Source organism: Sceloporus occidentalis, unplaced genomic scaffold (assembly GCF_023333645.1).
Source record: "Sceloporus occidentalis isolate IW3139 unplaced genomic scaffold, rSceOcc1.0.p SCAF_4, whole genome shotgun sequence".
Classification (NCBI taxonomy): domain Eukaryota; kingdom Metazoa; phylum Chordata; class Lepidosauria; order Squamata; family Phrynosomatidae; genus Sceloporus; species Sceloporus occidentalis.
The window spans coordinates 196,209,897-196,229,292 of NW_028316984.1; the positions used below are offsets into that span (position 1 = coordinate 196,209,897).

A 19,396-nucleotide genomic window follows, 5' to 3' on the forward strand; every position below is an offset into this window, starting at 1 on the left:
GGATATAAAACTGAATACTGTATATACTCATGTGTAAGTCGAGAAATTTTAGTCAAAAAAAATTGACTGTGAGCAAAAATAATTAAGTCTCCTGGGACTTAGTTCCCAGGAGTAAGTTCTTTGGCATTGTTTTCCTTTGCTTCATCCTTTAGATCCTTTCTTACATGACCCTAAATTTTACCCTCAACTTATCCATGGGTCATATCAAAATCCTTAATTTTGGCCCCAAACCTGCTCTTGACTTATGCATGAGATCAATTTATAGTCGCATATATACGGCACAGGAGTGGGCAGCATATATAAGCGGCTATAAACAGGAATTTAAGCCGGAGTGAGTGCCATTTGCTTATGTCACTTGTGAACATTAAAACAAAAGTGGTTTATTACTTTGAAGGCTTCATATTCCATGGGGCATATGCATAAACTATTTAGAAGCCTGTACCTCCCCATACAAGCCTGTCTACGTCCTACGATCTTCAGAGAAAGGCTTTCTCTCCATCCTATCACTTTCTCAGGCTTGGCTGGTGAGGATCCAGGAGAGAGCTCCCACCCAAGGGAGGATTAATCTGCTCCCTATGCCATCTTTCCACCAACGGATAAAGAGCTTCCTGTTTAAACAGGACTTCCGCTTCAACTTACAAGACTAGATAGATTATCTATCTATCTATCTATCTATCTATCTATCTATCTATCTATCTATCGGATTTATATCCCACCTTTCACAAAATTGGATTCAAGGCGGCTTACAATAATTTAAAAGATAGAACTAAAACACTGACTACAAAAGTTAAAAAAATAACTAAATATTACTAATATTACAACATCAGTTAAAAATAGAATATGCAACTAGGTGTTCTGCTTTTTGGTAAGAAATATGTATTTTAGGTGCCTTAATCATTTCAATTGTTAAAGTCTTAAAAGGAGTGTTTTAATTGGATGTATGGTCAGTGGTGTCACTACGGTTGGTGTCACCCAGTGCAGTAACTCATGGTGCCAACCCCTATTACCCACCCACCCCCCACACACACACCATGTAGAATTTTAGTATTTTTTTTGTACTACTGTTACTCATAAATTGTAATACCCGTATATTTTGTAATTCCTGACTGTAATGGCAATAGTTGTGACAGGAACAACGAGGAAAATTAAAATTACATCTTTAAATTAAATTATATGCACAGCCTAAATGTATTTACAGGTACATTGTTTCATGTAGTTAAAGTGAAAATCTGGTAAAACATGATTGTTTAAAACAAATCTTTAAAACATTAAATTTATTTAAAAAACAACCCGGGCCTCTTTCTCTTCCCACTGAGCCTTGCCGCTTCATACCATCTCTTTGACCTTTTAAAGGGACGCAGGCAAATGCCACAGCCCATTTCTTCCAAAAGGCAGATGTTTCAGGAGTAGTGGTATCACTCCCATAGGGAGTGTGGTCTGAACCTCCTGCACACCTGTGTACAGTGAAATGTTTTAAAACTTTATTGTACTTTATATTGTTTTAGATCGAGATGAATCCAGGTCCGCAGGATTCTTTTTTGCAGGCCCCAGGGGTCAAAAGTACTAGGGTTTGTATTTTTCACTATTTTCGCCATGACTGGTGGCCCCCAGGGGTCAAAAACAAAATTTGCAAAGTTTTATTTAAAAAAATGACCCAAAATGGCTATTAGCAGACATGAGGTCTATTTTCACCACATTTTGCAGGCCCCAATTTAAGCCCAGGAGAGGCCTTTTTTGAAATCCAAAACATGGTAAAATGCCCCCATATCTCTTAGAGGTATTTACGGGAACAATGTATTTTTTTGCACACCAGTACAGATGCAGCCCTCCATGTTGTGTCTGAAGCCCATGGGTCTAAGGTTATTTAAAGGATTGTATCCCTCTTTATGAACCCATTAGAATCATAGAATCATAGAGTTGGAAGAGACCACAAGGGCCATCCAGTCCAACCCCCTGCCATGCAGGAAATCCAAATAAAAGCATCCCCAACAGATGGCCATCTAGCCTCTGCTTGAAGACCTCCAAGGAAGGAGACTCCACTACACTCCGGGGGAGTTTGTTCCACTGTCGAACAGCCCTTACTGTCAGGAAGTTCCTCCTAATGTTGAGGTGGAATCTCTTTTCCTGTAGCTTGCATCCATTGTTCCGGGTGCTGTTCTCTGGAGCAGCAGAAAACAAGCTTGCTCCCTCCTCAATGTGACATCCTTTCAAATATTTAAACAGGGCTATCATATCACCTCTTAACCTTCTCTTCTCCAGGCTAAACATCCCCAGCTCCCTGAGTCGTTCCTCATAGGGCAAGGTTTCCAGACCTTTCACCATTTTAGTTGCCCTCCTCTGGACACGCTCCAGTTTCTCAATGCCCTTTTTGAATTGTGGTGCCCAGAACTAGACACAATATTCCAGGTGGGGCCTGATCAGAGCAGAATACAGTGGCACAATTCCTTCTCTTGATCTAGACACTATACTTTTATTGATGCAGCCTAGAATTGCATTGGCCTTTTTAGCTGCCACATCACACTGTTGACTCATGTTCAACTTATGGTCTACTTGGACTCCTAGATTCCTTTCACATGTACTTTCATTCAGCAATGTGTCTCCCATCCTATATCTGTGCATTTCATTTTTCTGCCCTAAGTGCAGTACCTTACATTTCTCTGTGTTGCATTTCATTTTGTTAGTTTTGGCCCAGCTTTCTAGTCTATTCAGATCATTTTGAATGTTGGTCCTGTCCTCTGGAGTATTAACTATTACTCCTAATTTGGTGTCATCTGCAAATTTGATAAGTGTGCTCCCAATTCTGTCATCCAGGTCATTGATAAAGATGTTGAATAACACTGGGCCCAGGACAGAGCCCTGTGGGACCCCACTGGTCACTTCCCTCCAGGAGGAAAAAGAGCCATTGTTGAGCACCCTTTGGGTTCGGCCGGTCAACCAATTACAGATCCATTTAACAGTTAGATATTTAAGATCATCTGGAAAGGCCCTCCTTCTCTCTGTCCCATCACCTTCTCAGGCTTGTTTAGTGGGAACAGGGGAGAAAGTCTTTTTGGTGGTTGCTCCCAGACTTTGGAACTTCCTCCTCAAAGAGGCCAGGTTAGCTCCATCCTTGCTGTCCTTCCAAAAGCAGGTCAAAGCATTTCTGTGCCACCATGTTTTACTAATTAATTAAGGTTGGGCTTTTTATGCTTTCCAGTTCTGTTTGTAAGGTTGGTATACAGTCTTTTTTGTTATTTGTAGTCTTTTAATGTATTTTAATATTTTAAATTATTGTTTTGTTCAATTTGTGTATGCTATTAATGCTTTTGTGTGGTTTTAAATTTGCATTTTTTAAACTGTTGTTAGCTGCTTTGAGTCCCATTATTGGGAGAAAGGCAGCACACAAATTAAATAAATAAAACCATCCTCTGGCCTTACTACCCACTGGAAAGAAGCCTCTGGTAGCACAACACAAATGTCGCTCTCTCCAGCTGGTGTTTTCCATTGGTTGACCAGAAAGAAGGGATCCTGAGTCCCATACTCTACCCAACTGGTACCCAGCTGGTCCCATACATCCCTCCTACATTCTCCAGGAACACTCATTCTACATGATAGATCTTTTAGAACATTCTTATCTGACTGGCACCAAGCCAGTGCATTAAATGCACAAAGTGACTGCATTCTCTTAAAGATTACCCCTGTCTATCTTTGGATATTCCCCAACCCCACACATGCAGGGAGAGAAAAAGAGAAGGAGAGGGGGAAATCAAAACATCCTCCCCCCTCTTTTTTTTTACAAGTTTGCAATGTAGTCCAAAGATAAAATTGCTCAATTCAATGGAAAGAACACCTGGGAAAACATCCGTTGCACAGTATTTGTCTCTTATTAAGAGAAGGGCTGACACAAGTGTCTTGTTTCTTCTGCTGCCAGATTCTGGCTGAATTGCTGACTTCAAAGTTTTCGAAGCTGTCGTGTTCCAGCATTTTAGTGCCCACCAATGGCACTGTCTTAAGCCTGATCCTTGGAGCTTTGAACACACACCTGCAACCTTCTAATTCAACTTTTTAACATGCTTCCAGCAAGGAAGTAACAGCTCTCCCTCCCTCTCTCGCTTTTCTAAACCATCCCTCTATTCCTCTTCTTGGTACTCCACTCCTCTTTCTTCTTTCCTTGAGCTGCAACACATCTGGATCATATTTACAGATGCAATTCTTTTGCAAATTACAGATCCCCTGGCTAGCAATGCTCAGACAGGTCTCGCTGCAAAGAAATATATCTGCATGTGAACATGACAGCTTCTAAAGACATACATGCTGCATTGTGGATGCTATATACTGGGGAGAAATGCTCCTCTCCCTGCTCAGATATCCCTCTACTGTAGACTGTGAGCTTAAGATGGAGGGAAGAGGTTTGCTGCATGAGTAACAAGCAAGATGGAGGGCAAAGAGAAAGAGAGATCTTTAAACAGAGGTTAGATGTGCATCTTTCAGTTGTGCATTGCTGTGTAGTCCTGCACAGTAGGGGAGTTAGAGTGGATGGTCCTTGAGGTCCCTTCCAACTCTAAGATTCTATTAAGACAGCCATGAAAGAGAAGGTGAGTGCAGGACAGCTATGAAAAAAAGCTTTGCTGAAGAAGCGGGTCTCCAACAACCAAATAAATAAATATGAAAGTGAAGACATCTGAGATAAAAAAAAAAGAACTATGTGTGTCTGGGGGAGGGATTGTTTACAGGAAAGTAATGTGGCTTGCAGGAGGAATAGAGATAGGAGAGGGAGAAAAGATGTGAAGCAGGAGAGCATGTGGTGTCAGAAAGAGAAAGAGGTGGGATGGGAAATCAGGGAAGAGAGAAACTTCATTTATTTCCTTCTTTCTCTCTCTTTTAACTTACTTGATCTGCATGTAATGTTTTAACTGTATTTGGTTCCTTTTTAAAAATGTATTACTGCTGGTTGCCTTGGGTGAGCGCTTTTTTGTAAATTACATATAAATTTACAGTTGGCCCTCCACATTTGCAGCTTTGTCTTTTACAAATTTTATTATTTGTGGATTTAATTAATATGTTCTCTCTAGGAATCTCTAGGTCCTCCATGATTCTATGACTCTATGGTTAATGTCCACCAGATGACCACAGATTTGTGCTGGAGGACCTAGAGAGAATATTTCTGTAGGCATTTGAAGGTCCTCCACCCTAGAGTTGGACAGGAGAGCCTAGAGATTCAAAGAAAGGTGTTCTCTCAGGTAAAAAAAAGTGGGTTTTTTATTTGCAGTTTTTCCACTTTCACAAGAATAATCCCTGGATCCCTAAAGCCAGTGAATGTGGAGGTCCCACTGTAATAGATAGGTGTCTTGCCTTCTTTTCATTTGAGGTGGCTTAAGAAACAGGGTATTCTGCCATTGCTCAGAGATGACTGCAAACACTTTCTCGAGGAAGACTGCTGGCCTGGCACGCATGGCACAGCACACCCACATTAGTATTCCAGTGGGCGAAGAAGCACTCTGTTGGGTCAGGCCAAAAATTCTGTACTCTGTCTCTCATAGTAGCCAAACACAAGGCCACAAGAAGAACAGGAAAGCTAAAGCACTTCTCCACTCCACATGTTTCTTCTAAAGGCCATCCTTACTTCTCGTAGGATGGGACATCTGGCAGGACAGTCAGGGAAGATCTCAACTCGTACAAATAGGAGAGTAAAGCCATGGATGGATATGGATGAGAAGAGACATGGATGCAGTCTTGGTCTTGTGACTATAAAGCGATTCAGAAATTTAATGAAGCAATTTTGAATTGAGCCTGAAAGTGAACTGGTGGCCTGTGCAGCCAAAATAAACATGGCTGACCATGAACCAACTTCCTTATGGTCTCAAGGAGTCTGTGCCAACTGAAGCATCTGAGATATCTTGAAAGGGAAGTTTCATGTAAAGCTAATTAAAACAAGTCCCCTTGAGAAGTTACAAAGTAATGAATGACAATTGGTGAGGTTCATTTTCTCCAAAAAGAGTGCAGTTATTACACTTAGGCAAAATAGCTTCCTGTCCCTTTCGGAGTAGAGATGGATCTAGCAGCACCTGTTGTGGTAATGCTTCTTGGATTAACTTTTTGAGCCCATCCACTCCAAACAGAAACAGAGACTCTCCCCAGAGCATCTGATCTCCCCAGTTCTTTATGGCTTCACCTTGTTCAGCGTCAGATCAGATTAGGCATTCCCAGTGAGTTGGACCTTCAGAGAAGCCAGGGAGTATCACCTAGCCCACTTTAGCCTATTAGCAACTTCCTCATTGGCTTGGTTAGTCTCCCTCCTTTAGCTAGTGATAGAGGGCAACACTAGTAGAAATGAGGTCTAAAATCTTCAGATTAGGACAACATATTTCCTTAGGGGAATGCAAAACTTACCTGGAAGTAATGATGCAAAATATCCACTGGGTTCAAACTGAGCATGATTAGTATTTCCTGGGAAATCTGCATAAAAGGAAAAATGACATTTGTTTGGGTTATAATCTAGAGTACCAACAAGAAAAGAAAGAGAAAAATCATAGAATAAACAAGTGTGCTACCAATATTATGTTAAGAAGCTAGAAAACAGGCCTGGACATCTCTCTGCAGTCCCCCAGCAACTTAGGTTTAATAATACAGTGGACCCTTGGAATCTGCTGGAGTTTGGTTCCAGGATTCCACATGGACACCAAAATCTCTGGATGCTCAAATCTCATTAAATACAATGGCATAGTGGAATGGCCTCCCTTTTATAAAATGGTAAAATCAAGGTTTGCTTTTTGGAATTTATGTATTTTAAATATATTTTCAAGCCATAGATGCTTAAATCCGTGGATAAATAGTCTTGGATATGGAGGGCTGACTGTAACAACAACAACAACAACAATTTCTTACCCTCCTCTCCCCATGGACTGAGACGGAGAATGGCAGACTAACAAATACACAACATCAGTTAAAAGCAAACATCAATTTAAAAGAACAAACAAGACCCATTCATATTAAAACAAACCATATTTAAAAAACTATCATTTCAGTTCAAAAATCATCTGGATAGGCCTGCTGGAAGAGATGGGTCTTCAATGCTGTTTTAAATTTGGACAGCATATTCAAATTGTCAAATCTCTCTTGGCATTTTTTCCACAATTTAGGGGCAGCTAAAGAATGAGTCCTGTGGCTGACAGTTGCTAACCTAATCCTGGCTGACTGGAGTAATTGTCCCCCAGAGGACCTGAATGTACAGGGTGGATTATAGGAGAAAAGGTGATCCTGAAGGTAGCCTGGGCCCAAACCATGTGAGGCTTTAGCTCTCATGGAGGTGCTAAACCTGTGTCTGGACCATGCTTCATCAGATTGTAGGCTGAATGTTGTGTGACTGAGTGCACTCATTTATTTATTCCCTACACAGCTAGCCTCCGACTCTTTTCCTTGGAATACAGGAACATCTAGTCATATACACCCCACAACTCTAATTTTATATGATACAATTCAGGCTAGCTTAAGGAGTCAAAAGAAGATGTCTGTGCGCTTAGCATCAAGATGACCTATTTTGCATCTATAGACGTTTAGAACTCTGGGGAGATTATCTGACACTGAAGATATATGTTCTTATCTGTTATCTGAACGCTGGGTGAGATTAGCAAAGCAAGTGGGAAGCCTGATGACTGCTTCCTTAGAGAATATGTACACAGAGACAGAAGACCTTCACTGGAGTCAAAGAATATAGACTTCAACTGGAAACTCAATATCCACTGTAGGATTTGTACTCAAAAAGGACAATTCAATATTTGGCTTACTATGCTAAATTCAATATTTAGCTTACTATGCTAAATCTACTAATTACAACTGTAAGATTTAGTAATTATTTCCAGGAATCTTCCAAAATTCATAGCAAAATTGGACATTTCTAGCATTCAGAATGGCCTACTTTTATCCTCCAAGAGGCCATGGCTGTAGTCATGGAAAAAATGGTCTCCCATGGCCATCATTAATCTTTTTTTTTACCAACTCCCCCAACCCACTTTCCCTTTTAGTTCCCTGCAAAGATTCATCCCAAATGCAAAAGTCCTGCAAAGAATGCACTCGTGGGATGTTCAGTCTCAACTCTGTCTCCACAGCTGCAAGGCAGCTGTCAGACACACCCATCCCAACCACAGAACCAGTGTGGGCTGCTTGGCAAAAGTCCAGCTTCTGCTTCTGAGCATGGAAAGATAGCTTCTTCAAGCATAATAAAAGGCAAGTCACTTTCTAACCACTTTATAAGAAAAAATAAAATTGCTCCATACAGTCAATTCCATTTTAAGTTTTTAAACTAAATAATGTTATTGTGATGTTAAAGTCAGTCTTATTACTATTATTTCTATGGCACTGTTACTGTGCATGGTGTTTTTTATAGGATTAATCTTTGTCCCTGAGCAGCTCAGAATCAAGGAACAGATATTGTTGTTGTTGTTGTTGTTAATTTATTTCTTGCCTACCTCTTCCTATGAAGTGAGGTAGGGAACAACAGATTGAAATACAACAGATGAACACATTACATCAGTTAAAAACACAAGATGCCAGCCACAGATGCTGGTGAAATGTCAGGAAGAAACTCTTCTAGAACATGGCCGCACAGTTTTTTGTGGGGTTTTTTGGACTATCATCTCACTGGGTTTTATAACAACATAGCACAAGAACTTTCCCTTCCACAGGGCCCAATATGCCAAATGTATCCTTTATTAGTAACCATAGTAGTAGTAGTGCTATTACTACTAGTAGTATTACTACTATTATCATCATGATCACCACCACCACCACCACCACCACCATTAATCCAAGATACCCCAAGATACCTCTGCTCCAAAGAGCTTACAATTTAAAATATGACATGGGAAACAACCAAAAACGGAGAACACAGAAGCAAAGAGATATCGTTTTTCTTGTGCTAAGGACAATACGGAATGGTGAGGCTGGGAGAAAAGCTGTCATGTAGCTGCATTTTTATCCCACATCTTCTGCAAGGAGCTCAAAAAGTATATTGGGGCCCGGGACAGATGGGCCCTTTATGGCGTGGTGGCGGCGGCGCAACTAGGGTTAGGGACCACGCGGCAACCGTACGGTCCCTAACCCTAGCACGGACTGGTGGCGCTACAATGGTGGCACCCCATGTACACGGGAGCCGCCATTATGATGTAACGGAAGCATAAGGTCCACATGTCGTGCCAAGCCAGTTATGTCACGAGTGCGCCATTGGCGGCGCAAAAAGAACCGTTTTTTTCGGGTTCCTTTTACTCCAAAGTGACGGCGCGTGGTTTGGGGGCTGCAGCGTTCTTTCGGAGTAAAAACAGGCACCAGCAGATCGCCGTTTCTTGGCGGTATGTTCTGTGCCATAGTTTCCTTTCTGAATGCCTTCAACCACCCTATGAAGAAGGTTGGCTAGAGTTACTGACTGGTCCCTGACTTGTTGTTGTTGTGTGTCTTCAAGTCATTTCTGACTTATGGCGCCCCTAAGGTGAACACAACATATGGGGTTTTCTTGGCAAGAGTAGTTCAGAGAGGGTTTGCCATTGCCATCCACTGAGGCTGAGAGAGTATGGCTTGCCCAAGATCACCCAGTGGTTTTCCATGGCCGAGCCGGGATGATCAGCTGGCTTGGAAATGTCATTTTGAGGGGGACAACAACTCCCATAGTCCCCCAACCACCATGACTTTGAGAGGACCTGGGAGTTACACAATCTGCCAAAGGCCACTCAGGCTCCCACAGTGAACTCATGTACTGCTGTTAAACAAAACCAAACTACAGAGAAGTACTTGTTCATTATGACACTGGTTGACCAAGTCACTTGGGGCTCATTCTCACGTATGCTTTTGGGCTTGGCTCACTGTGGACAGGCTGACACAAATTCATCTCTAGGAGAAGAATCAATAACCTTCAAATCGCATATAGTCCTTTAGATCTAACATCTGATGAAAATTATTTTCACATCTAATCCTGTATTCTCTGTCCCTGGAAGCTCTTCTGCCAATAACTTTAATAAACATTCTCTCTAAGTGCCTACAAGATGTTTTTTCAAAAACAGTGGCTAAAAGCCTTCTTGGAATTTACATGCAAGACCTGAAACACATTTATGATAATGTGAAGAATTTAATGGTGTGAAAAGGTCTGCACCTCAGCTGCTTTTACAGCAGATTGCTGAGAGACTGTCTACTGGGCTATGCGCCAGCACTTTCAAAATTACTCACAAGCATCTGGGACAGTACTGGAAAGAACTGTCAATAAATGAGAAGTTTCCAATTCTCCTTCACAGATCATGCTACAATGCTGTGAAGGAGGAGGACTACTATCAAAACAATAGGCTGAGAAGATGGCTGTGCTTACGGCTTAACCATTTATGTAGAGAAAACAGAGTGTAGGAAGTAAGTTTTGTTTTAAGAAATGATACACCTCAAGGCTTTGTGCCGGGGTCTGAGCTATTTATTTAATAAATGATCTAAAAAAAGATAATTGTAAGATATTGAAAATAGTGAAAACTCAAGAAGATTGTGAAAAGATTGCAAAAATCATCACAGAGGGTAACAGAGTTATAAACAGCATCATGAAAGTAAAGCAGTATTTTTACCCCCCTCTCAAATAAACTTTATTTGAGACTAGGACTTGATTCACCGCAGTGATGTAAACAGGCACCAAGTCAGAACTGATTACTGAAAGTATCAGCTACAGCAATCAACTTGGGGCTCTCCAAAAGTTCCTGATTACCATCTCCACTGAGCATCCCATGGAAAATGATGAGGTTTTAGTCTAACTCATTTAGAAGGCACCAGGATGGGTGAAGATTGGGCTAAGAAGACATGTTCTTTGAATGACCTAGCAAGAAAAGTCCATGGCATCCTCCCAAACCAACTGTCTATGGAAAACTCAAGTGTTCAAAGAGAGAGAGTGAATCCATTGTTGTTAACTGCCCTCAAGTCAACTTCAGCCTGTGGCAACCTTGTGAATGAGGCCTCTTCAGGACTCCTTGTCCTCGACAAACCTACTCACTTCCTGCAGACTTAGGGCTATGGCCTCTGACTGTGTCCACCCACCTGGATGCGGTCTTCTTCTCTTTCTACTGGCCTCTATCTTTCCAAGCACTGTTGCCTTTTCTAGTGAGTCATGCCTTCTCATGACGTGACCAAAGTATAACAGCCTCAATTCAGTCATCTTGGCTTCTAGGGGAAAGTCAGATCCACTTTGTTCTTGTATCCATTTGTTTGTCTTTTTGGCTGCCCACGGTGTTCACAGAACAATTCTCCACCATCCCATCTCAAATGAGTTGATTTTCTTTCTATCAGCTTTCTGCACTGTCCAGTTCTCATGCCCATATACAGTGATGGGAAATACAATGGCAAGCTTGTTTTCTGCTGCTCCAGAGAATAGGACCCGGAACAATGGATGCAAGCTACAGGAAAAGAGATTCCACCTCAATATTAGGAGAAACTTCCTGACAGTAAGAGCTGTTTGACAGTGGAACTCACTTCCTTGGATAGTAGTGGAGTCTTCTTCTTTGGAGCTGGATGGCCATCTGTCAGGGGTGCTTTGATTGTAAGTACCTGCATGGCAGGAGTTGGACTTTGGGGTTTCTTCCAACTCTATGATTCTATGAACACTCCTTACTCTCCATACCAGAGAGTAATCCAATATGACTTTGGTTTGTCTCACACTGTCTGGATGGAGGCTTTCTCCATCAACCTTCAGGGGTTCAGAATCATTTGACTTCATGTCCTCTACCCCACACCAGGAGAGAATGCTGGGAGGCATCCCATCCCCTGATTATATAGAAATTGTTTAGTTAAAGCATTTTTTACTCTTCTCTTTTTAAAAAAATTGTTTCCCATCAACAGAAATTTCCACTGTCGCGGAAATAGAACAAAACAATGAACCTTGAACCCAGAGATGCTTGAATGCTGGGTGAATTCATTTTCAATGACTGTTTACAGTTCCTTTCCCATACCGTTTCCTTGGCTTTGGATATGAAGCTTTTATCTTTTTATTGGAAATATTTGTAGCTTATGTTCAGCAATGTTTTATATAAAAGTGCTATATAAGGGAAGGCTCTGAAGGAAACAAAACAAAACAAAACACAAAGATGATGATGGCATTTGTATACACTATTTTTATGTGAGTGAAAGGAGATAGCAGTGAAGCTAACACTTACTGCTCAGGCTTGGGCTGAAACTATGCAAACAAGAAGATGTGTTTTAACTTCAATCCCAGCTCTTTCATCTGTGGTCAAATCCATGCTTGCCAGGAAACTGGCATAAGTTTCTTTCAGATTTTTTTTAAAAATTAGAAGTTCTGGCCTTGCAATAAAAGCAGTCAAGCAAAACATACATTTTCTTACTTGCTCACTCATGTACACACCCAAATTACTGCACTGAATTAATATCTCCAGCTGCAATTCTCCAGTGCTTGTGCTTTGCATTCTTTGTTTGGGATTTAACAGTAAATCCACAGTATGGTAAAAAAAAAACCCCACTTCCAGGAGCATTCAAGTGTGTGAAAATAAAGGGATTAAGAACATCTCTCTTGTTTTATCCTATTTGTTTGTTTAATCATTTAAATGTGGGCCCTCCAGTCATATGCTCATAGGGTAATTTATAAGAAAAACAAAATCAGCAAGGTAAAACAGGATAAAGGTGAGCAAAGGACCATAAAAAAGAAAATGCACAGCAAGACAGTGAAGATGAAAAAAAAATCTAGAAATCATCAATAAAACCAGCAGAATCCCATAGGCTGGCTGACGTGTTGCAGTTGTGCGCCTTCACGTCATTTCTGACTTACAGAGACCCTCATGTGAACGTATCTCAGCGTTTTCTTGAAAGTTTTTTTTCCCAGAGGGGGTTTGCCACTGGCATTCTCTGAGGCTGAGAGAGTGTGACTTGCCGAAGGTCACCTAATTGGTTTACATACTCAAGTGGGTGTTTGACCCCTAGTCTTCAGAGTCATTGTGCAACACTCAAACCACTACACCATGCTGGCTCTCAACATGCTATTAAGGTATAAGCAAATAAAAAGATCTTAGAATCATAGAATCATAGCTTGACCAATAATAGAAAGATGTCAAAAGTTATGGCAGGTGAATCACGGCCATCCAGCCTCTGTTGAAAATCTTCCAACGAAAGAGATCCCAAAACCCTCCAAGTCAGCATCTTCCACTGTCAAACAGCTCTTACGGTCAGAAAGTTCTTCCTAATGTTGAGGTGGAATCTCATTTCCTAGAGTTTGACTCCATTGCTCTGTGTCCCAGTCCCTGGAGCTGCAGAAAATAAGTTTGCTCCATCCTCAATATGACATCCCTTCAAATATTTAAACAGGGCTATCACATCACTCTTAACCTTCTCTTCTACAAGTTAAACGTACTGAGCTCCCTAAATCTCTCCTCATAAGGCATCGTTTCCAGATCCTTCATCACTTTGGTTGCCCACCTCTACATTTAAAGGTTTTTCTTTTTTTAAAAAAAACTTTCCAGCTGTTGTCATTAATCCTTTTCTAAATAAGGAAAAAGTCCTCTTTCCTGTATTGTTAGAAAAATCAGAATGATAAACCATTAAAATATAAAAAAGATGAAGAAGACAGAAGAGTGGCCCTGTGAATAATTAAACATACTGCCCAACAGAATCCAGTGACTATCTTTATCTTTATTGCCCTTTGGGCTACTTGAAGAATTTGTCCTTGGCCTAGGAAGGCAAGTTAAGATTAAGGCAATAAACACCCTAATTTAGAGGGTCCAATTTTGACAAAGAAGTCAAATGTACATGGACAGGGAATCTACTTAGGTAAAAATAATCTGAGGAATGCTTTTAGCATTACAGCTTGGGATCACTTAAACACTTCAACAATTCCTTCTTGACAAAGAAAACTGTAAGATAGGAGAACTTAAATAAGTTATCATTTAGCTATGCAAGAATGGTGGAACAAGAATCCTGGGGGTGGTCCATGAACACAAATGGTAATAGGACTGGCACGATTCCTTCCAGAATATTTATCTCATCAAGGGAGAAAATTTTCAGAGCAGATGGATTGTGGAATGGTAGAATATCCTGTTTTCCCCCCATTTGCAATGCTTGCATTCTCCTGCTGTCTGGGAGAGGAACAGAATTATAAAGGCTGAGAGGAAAGAGGAATTCATATTACCTGTTGCTAGTTTAAGAGAGAAAAAGATGCTTTGAAATGACATTGTTGCATCCCCTGAAATTACACTTGCAGCAAATGTTTTCAGAATGTTAAGAATGGGAAAAGGAAGTCACTTAATACCTAAAAACATTCAGCAATGTTCAGGCTCACCATTATCAATGTGGATGTGTCCTTCCAGCCTGTGCAATGGATTTTTCTGGTGGAGCGCAGCGTGCACAGAACTGGCCTCACCCTTTAAACCAGAGGTTCGTCTGCTGAGGCCTTGACAAGCATGGACAGTGGCAGCGAGGTCCTCGGGTCGTAGGTTTGATTAGAGTTTCCTTCTCTGAGATGGTTGACCTTGCAGGGTCCCGGGTTTGGGATTAGAGTTTTCCTTCTCCTAGGATGGTTGCCATTAGGCTAAAGAGCACATCCTGCCCTTTCGCGCTCTTGGTCAGACCCTTCGGTTGTGACCTGTCTGGCATGGGATTCCCTGCCGGTGGCTATTATACCACCGCCAGCATAGCTCACAGCTTCATTAGCATACGCAAGCCTCTCCCCCAGGACAAGGGGGCGTCCATGGAGAGGATTATCAATGTACATACATGAAAAATACCATGCAGAGTCCAATTACTACTCCCTAATCCAAGGCCTGAGGCCAATGTCTTTTCCTAATCTGCACTGCCCCGAACCTAACTCGAAGCTAAAGCTAGAAAAAAACTACCTTTGCTTGGATTACAATCCCCAGAATCAAAATAAAAAATTTTAAAATCCCAGTATACTAGAAAATGTAGGGAAAGAGCTTGGAATTTGGGTTGGCAAATTTTGCTTGTGAAGCTTAAAGGGAGTACAGAGTACAATGAAGCTAATAATGTAATTAAATCCATACCCCACATACCGAATGAAGATTTTTGAATGTAAACAAATACTGATTCTAATATCTATTAAACCGGGGGGGGGGGGGGGGGGAGGTGGCACAAGTTATGTGTAACACTATTTGTATTTATTAAAATAATTCAATATAAATAAATAAAAACAAATAAAAACAAATAAAAACAATCCCTAGAATCCCCCGGGCAACATGGTCATGATGGTTAGGTAATTCTGGGAGATATATACCAAAAAAGGATAACTTTTCAAAATTTTACCTGGAACTAGGGCCTTTGGTCCTATGCTGTATATCTGGCAAAGGTCTTAAGAATACGCATTCCCAAAGATCTGCCAATTTAGCTGATGAAGGAAGCACTACTAATTTTTTAAAAAAACACTCTTCAAGTATTCATCCATACACACTAGTTTCCAAACAATTCATGTGTGGTAAACCTGTGAGGTTGTACTAGTGAAACTTCATCAAAGGCTGATTCTGTCCAACAGATTTGTTGCTGCTGCTGCTGCTGTTGTTACTGGGGGTTTTTGTGCCTTCAAGTCATTTCTGACTTATGGCAAACCTAAGGTGAACCTATCCATAAGGTTTTCTTGGCACATTTCTTCAGAGGGGGTTCGCCCCTGCCCTCCTTTGAGGCTGAGAGAGTATGACTTGTCAAAGGTTACTCAGTGGGTTTCCATTGCTGAGCCAGGAATCGTTATACCACACAGGCCCTTGCAATATGTTTACTAGTGAGTTATGTCCTTCCGGACCTCAATACAGACTGATAACAGAATGGCATAAAACTTGAAATGTTCACCTTTAAAAGTAAAATTTGAAAGAAACACAGCTACCCCTGAATGTTTTCTATACTAGGTACTATTATTCACTATATCAACTAAGTCAGGGGTCGGCAACCTATGGCCTGCGGGCTGGATCCGGCCTGGCAAGGCCTTGGGACCGGCCCCAGCCCGGTCCTGCCAATTGCAGCCCCCACCGCAGCTTCCGCGCCGCTCCAGGCACCATTTTGAGTTCGGCCCCCCAGGTGTCTGAGGGACAGCAACTCGGACCCCGGCTCAAAAAGGTTGCCTACCCCTGAACTAAATTAATTTCAATCTTGCTTGACACTTTTGTTTTGCAACTTTGTCACTTCCATCTGAAAAATAACTACAGTGGACCTTTTGTTATCCACTGGGTTTTAGTTTCAGTACTCGCCATTGATACCAAATACATGGATGCCATTATATACAATGGCAGAGTAACATGGAGTTCCTTATTTAAAATGACAAAACCAAGATCGGCTTTTTGGAAATTATTTTTTTTAAAAAATATTTCTAAGTCATTGATGGTTGAATTCATGGATGCAGAATCTGTGGCTACAGAGGGCCAACTGTTGTTACAAATAACTGCACTGCTTGCAACTTGTTCCTTTTCAGCTCTGCTTAAAATAAACAGCAGCTTAGCAATAGCGACTTCATTTATATACCGCTCATACTGCCTAAGCAGTTTCTAAGTGGCTTACAATTACTTCATTATTAGCAAACAATGCACTGGAAAAAGGAAAAAGAAAATGCACAGTAAGACAGTGAAGATGAAAAAAATCTACAAATCATCAATAAAAACAGCATAATCACATGGGCTGGCTGACGTGTTGCAGTTGTGTGCCTTCAAGTCATTCCCAACTTATGGACACTGTTAGGTGAACCTATCACAGGGCTTTCTTGACAATATTTTCCCCAGAGGGGTGTGTTGCTTGTCGAGAATGCCAGCATTTTTCCTTTCTTTTAATTTGAAAATGATACACTTGACACCATGCGGACAATGTCTGATAAAAATCACACACGCTAGACCTTCCTTGTGACCAAGTGAATGCAAATCTGCCTGCGAGAAAGTGCTATATTAGAACAATGGAGAGAAGCTTCTTTAGATAGTCAAATTGTTTCTAAATCCTAATTGCAAAAAGTGTCAGGAGCAAACAAAGTTGACAGAGTGTTAGTAAATGACGGGCTTTCCATTTTCACATTGGATGGCATATTGGCAGGTTTAGCACTATGCCTGCACTCATGCTATTTTTCAGAACTACATAAAAACTCAGCCCAGGATTAAGGGGAACACACACAAAAAAACTCATCTTCTATGCATTACAGAGTACAGTAAGAGTTACTGGCAACAAATCATTGGTCTCTGGAAAGCATAATGGCAGTTCGACCTTGTTCTATGTAATTTAAAAACTTTTTTAAATATTAAAGGCTTTATGAATGCTGAGATCAAAAACTTGAGGCAAAAACCTTAGCCACAAATCCAAGGCTAGATCAAAAGAAAAAAATGTAAGCCAGTTGTTGATGATGCTCGGTAAGGTGGAGGGAAGTAGGAAAAGAAGAAGACTGCATTCCAGATGGATAAACTCATTCGAGGAAGCCATAGCCCTGAGTCTGCAAGACCTGAGCAGGGCTGTTGACACGTTGACTTGGAGATCTCTCATTCATAAGGTCACCATAAGTGAAAGTCGACTTAAAGGCAGTTAACAACACCAAATCAATCACCCCTTCCTAAAATCAGAGAGAAAATTTCCTTTCCCTCCACCCAAATCAACAGTAACTAAGTATGTAAAGGGATCTTGTAGCACCTTTGAGACTTCCTCAGATGCACGTGACTTCCATCTGAGCAGGTAGACCAAGTCTACGAGAGGTTATGCTACAACTTCTTTTGCACAGTTAGCCTCAAAGGTGCTACAAGATCCCTTTGCATACTGATATCCCAGACTAATACAGCTATGTATCTGAATTCTAGTTACTAAGTATGTTAGAATTCAAAGATATAGCCGTGCTAGTCTGTAGAATCAATATGTAGAGAGATCTTGTAGCACCTTTGAAACTAAAGAAAGAAGTTGGCAGCATGAGCTTTCATAAACTTAAGGTCTAGTTCCTTAAATGGAAGTAGACCTAAGTCTAGGAAAGCTCATGCTGCCAACTTCTTTCTTTAGTTAGGCCCTCTACAAACAGGCAGGAAGGGGCGGCGAGATGCTGCCCCTTTCTGCCCTGGATCGGTGCCACAGCAAACACACACCCTGGCACCGATCTGGCCTCCGCAGATCACAAAAAGGAACGGGTTTTTCTGGCTCCTTTTTGGGCCTAGGTGGCTTGATCATGCCCCTTTGGCGCAGCCCCATTTGGGCGCTGCATCAAAGGGATTATCAAGGCGCACACCTGTGAACAAAGATGGCGCCTGAGCAGCGCAGGGTGGGTTGTGAATGTGGAGACGCTCAGCCCTCACCCTGCCCACAGACCAGCGTTTTTCGCCCATCTGTACTGGGACCTAATCTCAAAGATACTACAAGATCTCTCTACACACTAATTATGTTAGAGATATTATCGATTCTGTGAAAGTGGTTGGAAGAAAGATCCCAATGGAAGCCTTGGGATCCAGAAAACATATTTATACCAGGAAGGAGGAGAAATGTAGCAGAGATGAGTTTGGTCAAGGTGAAAGGCAACAGATAGATGTCTCCCTGCCACCCAGGAGAAGAGGACCAGGAGAATATGTAACCAAGACTTTGTCATCAAGTCAGCTTCAATTCTCATGATCTTATGAATGAGAGACCTCCAACCAAGAGAATCCTCCAACTAACCAAGACTGCAGTCTGTCATAACCGATGATGGTAAATAACAAGAAGTAAAAGCAGCTTGGAGTCGTGTTTGTAAGAGAAAGAAGGATCTCTCAATTTTATCAGAAGCCCTAGAGCAGTCTTCATAGGCTATCTGAAGTAGGACTGGCAATTATTGTTTTCTAATATGCCAGAGACTGGTACTAAATTTGTGACTGTTAGGAACAACTGTTTCTTCCTCTCATAGAAATTTGTGAAGGAATGACTGCCAATGTCTCAGGGACCAAGACTAGGGATCATCATTTGGATTATCACTGACAATACAGAACCTGGTGAAAATCTAGCTTTCTGTGGGCATAGTCAGTTGAGACAGTCAAGGATGGGAAGAGCCTCAAGGATCCCACAGTTAAAGGTAAATATATGCACATACATGTAAGACTCATCTTCTTCCTCAAAGGAACCTACAACTGCAGTCTTCATTGGATCATGGTAGGACTAAATAGCTGAATAAAATTTGGAAAAGTTACCTTCTAGGACTCCAGATCTCAGACCCTAGCACAGGCAGATAGATACATAAGAACTTGGTAGCAGGACAATCTGCAGGTGGGGCACTCCTTTGTGGATCCCCCAGTAGAGGCAACACACAATGAGGGGATGCAGAAGGGAATTTTTTCTGCTACAGCATCCCGTCTGTGGAATAGCCTCCCCAGAGAGGCCTGCCTGGTGCCAACACTGGTATCATTCTGGTGCCAAATAAAAATGTGGCTTTTTACTGAAGCCTTTGAACTTATATGTTTTGATACAGATCCACATGTGTACGTGGCAT

The 19,396-nt window shown here is 41.4% G+C and overlaps 1 protein-coding gene across 1 annotated transcript in view; it reads right to left on the reverse strand.

The window, feature by feature from the left end:
- The window catches only part of KIAA0586 (KIAA0586 ortholog), a 109,547-nt gene that overhangs the window by 7,753 nt on the left and 82,398 nt on the right, over positions 1–19,396 (reverse strand). Inside the window, exon 32 of the mRNA XM_089522804.1 lies at positions 6,370–6,435. Coding sequence (XP_089378930.1) covers positions 6,370–6,435 — 66 coding nt within the window. The remainder of the gene's footprint in view (positions 1–6,369; positions 6,436–19,396) is intronic.